The 12957-nt window shown below is 31.9% G+C and overlaps 1 protein-coding gene across 3 annotated transcripts in view; it reads right to left on the bottom strand.

Annotated features, from left to right (window-relative positions):
• Positions 1 to 12957, bottom strand: part of LOC111516430 (proton-coupled amino acid transporter-like protein pathetic) — a 36094-nt gene that overhangs the window by 15307 nt on the left and 7830 nt on the right. The window contains exons 1-4 of one of the 3 annotated variants that reach the window (XM_074172176.1): positions 5232 to 5371; positions 4912 to 4978; positions 2030 to 2109; positions 1333 to 1419 (exon numbers count right to left, since the gene is read on the bottom strand). In XM_074172176.1, the coding sequence (XP_074028277.1) occupies positions 1333 to 1419; positions 2030 to 2109; positions 4912 to 4914 (170 nt within the window). In that variant the 5' untranslated portion in view covers positions 4915 to 4978; positions 5232 to 5371. Of the gene's footprint in view, positions 1 to 1332; positions 1420 to 2029; positions 2110 to 4911; positions 4979 to 5227; positions 5372 to 12957 lie in introns of those variants that run through there. The other 2 variants (XM_074172177.1, XM_074172175.1) reach the window with 2 other exon arrangements.

The raw sequence follows: 12957 nt of genomic DNA, 5'->3' as shown, positions 1-12957 counted from the left end.
AGGTACATTTGCCCATTCAGCGATTAAAAGCTCTCTCAATTGAAACGTTGTGTGAATGTTCCCCATATGCGGAGTAATTCTTCGTTGAAGCATGTCCCACACATGCTCGATGGGATTCAGGTCCGGTGATTGTGCTGGCCATGGCAATACATCAACTCCTTCGTTGGTGAGCCAGTCAGTCACTAGACGCGCGACATGTGGACGAGCATTATCGTGCATTAGTGGAAGTTTTCACCAACAGCACCAGCAAAAGGACGGATGATAGGTAGAAGAATGGTGTCGAGGTACTGTCGAGCTGTGAGGGAGCGATTTGGAAAAACGAGATCGGTTCTGCCGCCGATCATGATTCCGCCCCATAGCATTACTGTACCACCTCTGTATGTGTAGACTTCCTGGACGTGTCTCAAACGTTCATTATTTCCAGGTCGTCTCCACAGTCTTACTCGACGAGAATCTGGATGAAATCCAAATCTGGATTCGTCTGTAAACAAAACTGTGGCCCAATCATTTGCATCCCAGTTTTGATGTTCTTGACACCACTCTAATCTTCTACCGCGATTGCCTCTCGACAAAGGTGGACATCTAAGTGGCCTTCTGTTGTGGAGATCTGCTTCATGCAGTCGATTTCTGACAGTATCACGACCAATGGTTACCTGGTGCGTCTGCTGCAACACGTTAACCAACTCAGGTGCTGTGATTGTCGGTTGTCTTCTTGCGGTCTTGAACAGCAGTTGTAGCGCGTCCTCGCCCTGGATGTTGTTCGGCTGGACTGCCAGTTTCACGGAACGCCGCCACAATCGACTGTTAACACTTTGGGAGATCCCCAAACGAAGAGCTACATCATTTTGTCACATGCCACCTTGAAGAACCCCTGAAGCTCTATTCATCTCAGCCAATGGTAAGTGATGGTGTTCCATGTGAAAGCACAATATTTCCAGTTTAATTGCTGAGCAAAAACTGCATAGAATGTACAAACTCGACACTTTCAGATTATTCATTTTAGCCGAAAACCTACAGTTTGTAAAAAACTTGATAAAAGATTAGTTACCGTTTTTGCAGGCTTTGTTCAACCCATAGAAATCTACAGGGTGGTCGAGAGTACCAATTTAATCGAAATTAAACGACCTCATGCATTTATTTTTATGATATTTAGTATGTTATAAAAATATCCCTAGACTTTTCCGATGTGTGTATAAAACAATAAAATAGGTTCATTCACAAATTGTGAATAAATTACATTTTTGTGCTGCTAAATTCCGACGTTTAGCAAAATTCTATTTCCAGTTTTGTTCAATGCACGTACAGAATTAAAAATATAAAATAAATACTTACGAAACTGGGTGTTCCAATTGGCGAGCTCTAAATGGATCAAAACCTGAATTGGCCGATTCCAAGTCATTACCGTTAGTCAGTTTGTACCTAAAAATAAAACAGATTCGTATCTTTTCTTGCAGCTAAGTTTTTTGAAAATAATATCTAGGTAAGAAAAGTTTTGACTGTCTACTTCTTGTTTATATATGTTTATATGAGAGCAGTTGTTTCAAAAGAGTTTTTTCATCCTGAAATTTATTTCTTTGCATATCTACACATCTTTGTAAAAAGCTTATTTTGGCATTAATTGCCTCCTTCCTTTCTTTGGAAGATTCCCACTTTTTCTGTATAAATGTGGAGAACTAAAATGCCAAAACATTTCTTTTCCAAAAGTTAATCTCTCCTAAACATATACCGCCTTTTATTTAAATATCAAGGTTTATCATATACACTATATCACTACGAAATAAGATGATATACGATATTTGGAGGTACGGCTCTGCACTGTCTAAAAAAGTGTTAACAAAAGGGAAAATTGAAGTATTAAAAATCCCAGAATCTAAATATTGGGATAGGTTATTTTAAAACAACCACATATTTTTCAATTAGTTCAGAATAATTTCAATTCACGGGAAGAAAAACTAGTCAAAAACATTTATGAAACGATTAAGTGAAACTTTTTGATATCAATGTCTAATATAATAACTGATGCACCTACTTTGTGACTTCGGTTGCTTTCGAATTGTCCTGAGGTAGGAAATTGTCCAGTTCCGTGGAACCATTTTGTTGTTTGCTTGTCTGAAAGAAAAAATCAAAAAATTAAAGAGAAAATAATTTAACTTTATTCAAATTTTTCATATTCTCAATGTCATTATCATTCTTTCTATTTTTAATGAGAAATTTCGATAACAACTGTTTGAAAAATAAATAGTTGTCCTAAGGGTAGTATTATAATCATTCTGTTTTTTTTATTTGATGAAATCAATTGTTTTTAAGGGCAATACACAAGCACTACAGGAAAATCATCAGCAATTCGCTGAATCTGAATGTTATAAACCGGCTCAGTACGTAGTTACGTCTGGGTTACCACAAGGTTCAAATCTTGGACCTCTTTCATTTTTAATTTTTATTAATGATTTGGCAACCTCTATGAATATTCCTTCCTAGCCTACCATTTGCAGACGATCTGAAACTATATTATAAAATCGGCATTACGGACTGCCAGCATGTACAACATGATTTAGATGTAATAAAATTTTGGTGTAACGATAATCGTCTACAACTGAACGTATCATAATAATATAATAATATATTTATTGATCCTTTAGGTGTACAAACAGAGCAATACAGATAGGATAAGTCAAGGAATTACAAAATGTTGAAATTAGAAGAAAAAAAAACATCAGTATTACAAAATATTACCCATGTATATATACACGTACATATACATACACACACAGGCGCATATATAAACATATTGTCAAATCAAGGATTAGGGATACATGTTCAATGAGTCATGGCCGTGAGGGCAGCCATATCTGTTTAAATCTGTTTAAAATCTGTTTTTCCGTTAATCAGCTGTCGCAGAGATGCAAAAAAACTTTACAAAGCTAATAATTTCACAAAATTCTACCTAAAATTTTAGGTTTGTCCTGTTTTGTATTGTCCAAAAATAAGTCACTGGCTTGAAAATATCTACACTGACTGAGTAGTAAACAATCCCAATAAGTGAGAATAATTAGAGAGGTTGGAAACGGTGGTTTCAGATATTATTTTTATGAAAAAAAAAATCAGATCTATTTTGTAGAGAATCAACAATAAAGGTTGATAGTTCGTGATATATTTCAATTTATATATATTCGAATATTTTTAATTTAATAAAGAATTTTGGAGTGTCCGAGTGCCATTTGAAATCCATTGTTGAACATTATCAACAGTTCTTTAGAGAAAGGTGAAGTACCAACTGAACTAAAATTATCTACTACTATACCTATACCAAAAGAACCAAATACAAACCAAGCTATTCAAGACCAATAAACATTATTAATGCTACAGCTAAAGTATTGGAAAGCTGCATATGGACAGATAGTGGATTATTTGGAGAATAATAGGGTCCTTTGTGTGAAACTGCGTTACAATGTGTTTTAATAGATTGGAAGAAAGGTGCGGAAATGGATCAGTATACTACTGCAGTATTGCTTACCTTCAAAAGGCATTTGAAACTGTAGATAGATGCAGACAGATAAGAAATATTGAAAGCGTAGGTATTAGAGGAATAGCACTAAACTGGATCCGAGCAATAGACAACAAAGGTTGAAAATAGAGGAAGTTTATTCGGATAAAATGCAAAATAATATAGGTGTGCCCCAATGGTCTATTTTGGGACCATTGTTATTCCTTATATATTTAAATGACCATAGCAGAAGAATATAGAATTCACTTATTTACCGACGATACCCTACTGTACTTTATATAGATAAAGAGGTTCATTAAAAAAAATAGTGAAGATGTACATGAGTGTGTTGATACTATAAACGCTAGCCTTGAAAGGGTGTATAGATATTGCTCTGCAAATCTGCTGAAGGTGAACGTAAATAAAACAAAATGGATGTTAATAGGGAAACATAGAGATCATAATAATGAAAACCTACTTCTACGATTGAATGACAGTAATATAGAGAAGATAAACAAATTCGTGTACTTGGGTGTAACTATTGACAGCAACTTGAAATTCAAGGAACATGGTAATCAAGTTATCAAAGCAATAGCTTACAAAATCAACTCATTTAAGAAGATGTTCCCCATATATGAGCCAGTGGTCTAAATTATTAGTCTACAACTTCATAATCGTTCCACATTTGAATTATTGTTCTACCATTCTGTTCTTTCTGAATCAAAATGAAATACACAGACTACAAAAGATGCAGAATCGTGCTATGCGAATAATCTTACAATGTTCGAGGATAAGACCCACACCAAATATGTTGCAAACCCTTCAATGGCTACCACTAATTTTAATTTTTAAAATCAAAATTGGATATTCACCTGTATATCTACAGAATGAATTAACTTATATGGCTGAAATACATGGGCATAATACTACAAACAGAAACAATATAAAAAAATAGTACACATAATTCTTTATTTTATAAAGGAGTAGATTGTTTTAATTACCTCCCTCAAGAAATTAAAAATAGTGGTTCGATAGATATATTTAATATTCAAAAGACGATTGAAGGATTTCTTAATGAAAATATAGTATATTCCTATGTATAAATTTCTTTTGTAAAATTTTATATATATATATATATATATATATATATATATATATATATATATATATATATATATATATATATATATATATATATATATAGATATATATATATATATATATATATAAGGACTTTTTTGTAGAGAAATATATGATGAGCAAAAAATGTGATATCTGTTTTTCTTTCAGCGTATTTTCCATTTAATATATACAGGTCTAGTGAAAGAATCAGCCCATTATGGATTCATTGGGAGGGAAAGCCTATTTTTCCTGGAGTAACATCGCAATTCTATTACTAATAAAAACTATTTGAAATATGCACTCACCATGGTATAAAATGCTTTTTTCTTTGATTTATGTCTCAACCTTCAGATGCACCGAAATGAAGCAGTCCTGAAAAATAAAAACCACATGAATTTTCTACCGATATAACAAATAAACATCAACAACAAGCTAATTGTAACAATATTCACCGGAATTGAAATAAAATGAAAATCACGTGTGAGAAATATTTCAAAACAAACGACGGTAATGAGGATTTGACATATAAAGTGATTATGAAACTAGATTCAATATTTGTTCCATAAATTTCCATCTTGGACGAAAACCTATTTTTAGAATGTATCACATAAGTAAACCGACCTACTTTTCTACAAAATTATCACAGTCTACTCTCACACTAATGAGCTAGCCTGTCAAGATTTCAACAATGCCAAATTGTTCCGATGGACGTCTTACTAGATCGAATGCTACCGTTTTATAAACCGCTGACCCAAGTCTACCAAAGAAGTGATAAATCTTTATCTCTTCTTTCGCTGCGCAACAAGTTAGGAATGATACATCCATTGACCTTTGCTGTATTTTTTACCCTTGATAGAATGAGGAACAAGTAACTTGGGGGGTTAGGTGCACCAGGTGAATTTTCACCATGTGAATTACACAGTGTGTCCAGCTTTTCTAAAATGCTCCTCCATATCTATTAAATTTCTAGTGTTTTGCAATTTGTGATGAGGAAGATTTTTGAAAAGTATACCGGTTGGCGAACATTTAATTGCACACCTTTGCTATCTCGGTAACCGTAGAATATTCAATGTGGCTTTAATTGGGTAAAATTTTGTTTTGTTTAAAACGCCAATTAACGGAATTATATTGAGGAATCCAGAGTATAGTTAGTCGTTCTTGAAATAATGGTTTCTAGGGACTCTTGTCGGCCTCTTTTAGTCTCTTACTGTCGCCTCCTTATTTATATATTTAACGATCTGCCTTCTCTTTAAAAATAGGAACTTGTTTCAAAGATTAAGTTTCAAGTTACCGCTGTCTTCCTCGACCCTACTTAAAGATTCCATTATTTAGTCTGGATCACAAGATCCTTTTTTAGAAACTTCTGTCCAAGGGCACCGAAAATTTCAAGAACAATAAAATTTATTTTGACCCATTAAATATCATTATTAACAAAAAAAATTCACATTTCTTCTACACTTAAATGAATGAAATTCCATGGAAACATTTTTTCCCGTGATTATTTTATTAGATATACTTTAGTTGATTAACTAATTTTCACAAATTTTAAATTTACATAAAAACCCTGATAATTTTTAAACTAAAAACCTCTTGGAGCTTTTCTTGAAAGCCTTGAAAAATGATTCCCGTTGGAAAAATTGAAAAATTTTGATTTTCTACATTGTTATTGTTACGTTAAAGAGTGTATAATTTAATTAAAGCAATAAAAATTTTTTTTTAATATTAAAATTCATTCGTATTATTATTTAAAGTTACATAAAAATGATTTTTCATAATTTTTGGCTCTATTTGTTTAAAAAATTGTTATAAATAAATGTATTGTTTATGAGATATTTGAAATGTTTTTTGGGGATTTTTGTCAGTGATGAATATTATGATTTTTATAAACAAAATCGTTTCTTCAAAAAATGTATTGCTTAAAAACGCATTTGTTGATTAACAATATTTTTTGCTACTAAATAAGAATATTAAGGAACGATTTTTTTAAAATCATAATTTCTATTTCTCTTTGATATCCTGAAAAAAAACTTTTTTTTATATTATATTTTCTTTATTCATTTAATAAACAATTTGTTTCAAACAAATTAATTTTTACGATATATTTTTTTAAATACTACTAAAAAAACAAAAACAACCATGTGTCACTTTTTGTGTAAAAAAATATTTCTCTATTTTTCACAATTTTTTTATAATTTTTCTTTTTTCGCACAAAAAGTGACATAACACACAACACAACACAGGTATTTTTGTTTTTTCTTTTTGTAAGTATTTAAAAAAAATATATGAATGAATAACCGTAATAGCTACGATATTTCATTGATTTAATTAAATCTATTTTAATAACCATGTTCTTATACTTTGAACGTTTTTATCAGGTTATTGTTATTTACAAGTCTTTTTTTTCTCAGTTTATCACTTTGTGTGATTTTATTTATATTTTTAACCAGGCTTCGTCAATAAACATTTATTTTTTGGGCAATAAAGTATATTTTGAATTGAATTTAATATGTAAGTAATATATCTACAGTGTATCTACAGACAACAATTAGTGAAATTTTCATTATACGGAGATCCGCAGATATTTGATATTTTTGACAACGAAAACTAATTCACGTGGTATCAACTTCATTTTTTAATCGATTATTGTCAATAACTAAACTTCTGGTTCTGATTAGCAAAGCTTAAAACATCGAAGATTTTTTATAAAAATCAACAATTTGGCGAGCATGATAAGTGCTAAAGGTTATTCTGAAATTTGGCTTTCGCCAATAATCTTTATGTGCAAATACATCGACCCAATTGACTCGCAACTATTGGGAAAAACCAAACAGTTATCAAATGGAATGAATGTCAATAATGACAGTAATATTAAGTAGAAATACTGATAATAGTAAACCCCAAATGTCAACACCTTCAAATCAAATATCAAAATATGTTTTATTACCCAAGATCTGAACGATTAACAAATATGAACTATAAAATAATGCTTAGAGACAAGAGTATATGGACAGAACAATATCAAGCCCAGCTCAACAGATACAAATATAAGTACATGAATATATGAATATTGAGTAAATGTACCAATCAATTCATCAATGTATATTATGCTCTAATCTACTGCAATATATCCTATAACATCAACATCTCGGGATGCTCCAGTAACTCAAACAGAATATTTGTTTCTAAAAAAAAAAATTATTCGACTCATTTTCAATCTGAAACCAGATGAATCGTGTCAATCATATTTTCAAGAATATAAAATTTTAACAGTTCCATGTATTTATGTTTTCAAATGTATAATGTTATTTTTCTACACCCGTACTCTAACAATACACTTATATCACCATAATCCGTTTCATAATGATATCCATTATGATACAGATTATCAACCAATAGAAACCAATAATTTTCCAATCAAGAATTCTGTTTCTTTGTTTGTCCTAGATTCTAACCTAAGTAACTAATTGCTTTATTTGTCAAAATCAGTTTTCATATTACCTAACTATATTATCAAAATGTCTGAAAACAGCGATATAGAAGGAATACCATCGACTCCAATATTTTTAAAAGATCAGATTAATTACAATTGTTATATTCAATATAAATATAATTAGAATCTTTATAGTTTTCATATATCCATGATAATACCATTAAGTTTGTGTTTTTTTAAAAAAATATGAGTTAATTACTGTAAATGTGTTCAATACAAATATAATATTTATAGTTTTTCATTATTTATCGGGATTAGAAAAAATATCGTATGCAACTCTCATGTAATGGCTATTAATACACTCGCATATACCATACAAAACTCGCCTTCGGCTCGTTTCGTATCCCGGTTAATGCTCGTGTCTTAATAACCATCATTACATGATCGTTGCATAATATACTATTATGCAACATTTTGAGATGTATCAAACAGTTTCTCATTGCCATGGTTACCCAACTAGAAACGGAGACCTCATCAGAATTCCTGCACACAGCTCATTATTCTACGAAAAAAGCCCCTCATATAGAGGTATACATTTTTTTAATCATCTTCCCGCAAATCTGAGAGAGCAACGGAATAAAAACTTCTTCAAATCAAAATTGAAAGTATATTTGCAAGACAAATGTTACTATAGTATCAAAGAATTTCTTGATCATATGTATGAATATAAATGTTATACATGTTTTCATGTATATGTGAACAAATTTATTAAATTGTGATATATTAATATTGTTGATTGTGAATTTGTCTATCAACACACGGTTTTTTTATTTGTGACGTATCCTTTATCATGCTGTATGTGATCTGTAAGGATTGAATAAAGATTATTATTATTATTATATGATAAACATTGATAGCCGTTTCGTGTTGATTTTTATAACTTGTTTACACAAAGCTACATGCCTATTACTTGATAGAGCCTTGGTAGAATTCGTCCACACTATAGTAGGGCCTCCCAACAAGGAATTCTTTTACTTTCTGAATTTTTTTTCATTACATATTCGCCTTAAATTAATGGAAAGGTGATTAAATAACTTCTTGCTATTGAAAATAATAAAATTTTGTGTAAGGGCTAGAATAGGTGTTGGAAGTGAAATAAAGTAAGACTGACGTGTATTATAAGTTGAAGTGGTATTAAATTTATTTTTATTTTTTGCGGATAAAAATAAAAAGACAAACTAAGGTCAGAATGTTTTACTTTACAAATAATGGGCGGTATGAATCCCTGTAGCTAGCCTTGCATAAATATCTGATGATGTCGATGTTGAATTACAAAAGACTGAAATCACACCACTATCCTCAGCGAAAAATGTAAATTTAGCACTTATGCCAACATGGACTAAGTTATTGACATGAATGAGAAACAACACCGGTCCCAAAACGGAACCTTGCGGGAACCCACTGCCAGTGAAACGTTCCTTTGATGAAATTCCATCTAATAGAACATTCTGGCGCCGATGAGAAAGGTACGCCTCAAACCAAAGTAATGCAGATCTTCTAAATCCGCAAACGTCTAGCTTGCGAAGAAGTAGCATGTGGTCTAAACAATCGAAGGCTTTGGTTAGGTCACAAAACATATCTATCTATCTATCATGGCCGCCGCAGATTCTCTTTCATCAAGATTGGTGTACAGGTTTTCCAGGAGTAAAAATATGGCGTCTTGTGTACCTTTTGAAGACTGAAAGCCAAAAAATACACTGATATTTCAACATCAGAGAGTCGGGGTTAGCTACGGAACCCAGATGGTGTTCAGCAGCACAGGAAGTATACCAAATCCCTTCTAGCTGTGGATCGATCATGAAACCACTGGTTCTCTGAACGCCTGCGGCATACCGACAAATCAGCAGTAGCGGAATATGCACTCAGAGAAAGTATCTACGTTACCGCGTGCGAAGAGACCCCAGTTTTCGATAGAGTTCCGAGCTCACTACCGAATGAATTGACACCAGTAAGTTCTCGCTACCTGCGCTAAATTACACTTGCAAAATAAGGTCATTCAATTAGGCCAACAGAAACGAAGCGTTGCCCACCACCAATGGAGACTGAAACATTGACTGTAGTTGGGATAACGGATGCACTTCGTCCGTTGCCTAATAAATTTCGATAATATCTACCGCAGTAGCAGACGAAACGTCAGACATGAAAAGCCACTGACCACGGGCAACAAACCCGAATAGCTTTGACTCAGTTCCTAATCTACTATTCAATTATATTTATTTTTAATGGACCGCGCCTAACTTTGAAAGATAACAACCTAACATAGGGTAATGAAAGGAGTTTGACTTGCATTCGACGCAAATGGAATAACGGGCATGTCGTTCATTAATATTGAATTGATTAATAGGGGTTTATGAACGAAGAATGCCCGTCTATTGTTGAACAATTACAAACCGGCTCTTTGAAGTTGAAAAAAATTGGCTAAATGGAAGTTAATCTTGTTATGGTGTATCCGATGTCTGATGTTATAATTGAAGAATGTCTAGGAGGTCAATCGAGAGCCGGATTTGAAAAAACTATTAATTATTTACATACTGCAGGGTTTTCCAATACTGTTTCTAATTTGTTAGACTGTTTCCTTGTGATATTTTATTAAAAAAAAGTTCCTTTAATAAAAAAAATGTTTCACGTTAACGGTTTAATTGAAAAAAAAGGTAATGTAGATGATGGACCACATATTTAGTCAGGTTCGGAAGGCGACCACAAAAGTGTTTCTTTCTTCTTGGATAACTTCGAAAAATTGATCAATTTCATATAAAGGATGTTTGGTTAATATTTTCTTCAATAAGTTTTTGAATCTTCTAAATGGCAAGTTACGAAATTCGACAGATAAGGCATTGTATAGCTTAATTCCTATATTATCTGTTCTTTTCAACCTATTAGCTGTAGGAACAAAGTTTGATTTATTTCTTGTATCATGCTGGTGTATATCCTTGTGAGCAACTTCATTCAACAAGTTTTGTTGAACAAGAAGCAGATTTTCATAGACAATAACTGAATATAGGGTCATTATTTTAAGTTTTACAAATATTGGTCGACACTTTTCATCATAATTGGCAGAGATTATGCTTCTTACTGCAGATTTTTGAATGACAAATATTCTAAGATGTACCTTTGATGCATTATTCCAATTGATTATACCATATCTAAGGACTGAATCAAAAAGAGAATGATATGTTGCAAGTGCCGCACTTTGATTTACTATTTTCTTAATTCTTCTGATAGCAAAAACCGTCTTACTAAGTTTACTACACATGTTATTTATATGGTCTATCCATTTCAGGTTGGAATCTATTTGTACTCCCAAAAATTTGGTAGAGTTTTTGTTATCTTGATTTAAGCAAATAGTTTCAAGAGTTAGAGTTTCTGTTTTTTCTTCATTGAAAATCAAGTCATTTGGTGTTAACCATGATCGAGCTTTCTCTAATATGTCAGTATGGATCATATGAGGATCATCTATTTTATATATTTTTTGCCCAAGGTTGCATCATCTGCATACAATATAGTTTCTATGCCTGACGAGTTCATCACGTGAGGTAGGTCGTTGATATATATTAGAAACAGAAGTGGCCCCAATATTGACCCTTGTGGCACTCCTCTTAATATTTTTCTTTTTTCACTTTTGGTATTTCCTAGATCAACAATTTGATATCTTTCGTTAAGGTACGATTTCATCATGTCCAGGCAGACACCTCTCACTCCGTAGAAATCTAATTTGGTCAATAAAATCGAGTGACTTACCGAATCGAATGCTGAAGTAAGATCTGTTAAAACGCTCACATATTTTTCTCGGTTATTAAAGGCGTCTTTTATACTATTTGTGAGAGAGTTTATTGCATCAGACGTCGATTTTCCTTTCCGAAATCCAAATTGATGAAGACTCAGAAGATTATGTATATCAAATTATTTCACTAGTTGCGTCCGTCGCTTTTTCACAATAATATAATAATATTTTTCGTTCGTTATTGTTTTAAGCTTATTTGAAAAAATATATTTTCAACTTTTTAGTTCGATGTTGTTTAAAAGCGTGTTTTTTAATTTTTTAAACTATATTTATATATGATCAATACCGTAGATTGCTGAAGCGAGTGGTATGATGACTCCTTCCTAGGATCTTCCGAATAATATTTCAGTTTTTAATCCATCATCTACATCATTATTATCTTTTTTTTTCAATAAAACCGTTCAACATAAAAAAATGTTTATTTACTTCATTTTCAAGTTTTTAGTTTCTAATTTTGTAACTTAATTCGTCTCATTCTAAAACGTTCAAAATTGAGGTCAATTTTTATTTTTCTCATTTTATTGATACATTTTCATTTTGTTAAGTTTAAAGTAGTCCCCCTCACAAATATAATAGACTTGAGCCAACGCTTTCTCCATGATGACCCACCCAGGCATTTCCCAAAGGTCAAAACCCACCAAAAAAAAACCATGGTCACTGTATGGTGGTCAGCTGATGTGATTCACTGCAACTTCTGCATTTATTCCAATCAATTATCTTGTTTTATTTAGTTTACATTCATTTTTGTTGTTTCCATACATTTTACCCATTGTTAACCCATTTATCAATTTATTTTTATTTCAGGTTACAATAATTTGCTTCACGAAGTAGCGTGCTTATATTTTTGAATCGCTTATTTTTCTTTCAATTTTCCCAAATTATTTGGTCTGGTAACTTTTACTATTTTTAATAATTGCAACATTTCATTAATTTTTATTTTATTTGTTTTTCCATAGACTTCAAATTTGTTAGTACCTTTGTCAGAAAAAAAGAAGTCTGAACTTGCAACATTCCGTTTTCAAAGAATATTACTGGAGTTTTATACCAACACCAAACCATTATGTTCAACACTTCGACACG

Source organism: Leptinotarsa decemlineata, unplaced genomic scaffold (genome assembly GCF_025532065.1).
Source record: "Leptinotarsa decemlineata unplaced genomic scaffold, Ldec_3_MD MMD2_tig00000035_RagTag_RagTag, whole genome shotgun sequence".
In the NCBI taxonomy this organism is placed as follows: Eukaryota; Metazoa; Arthropoda; class Insecta; order Coleoptera; family Chrysomelidae; genus Leptinotarsa; species Leptinotarsa decemlineata.
Note: the sequence above shows the minus strand (reverse complement) of the source record. Positions and strands in the feature narration are given on the sequence as shown.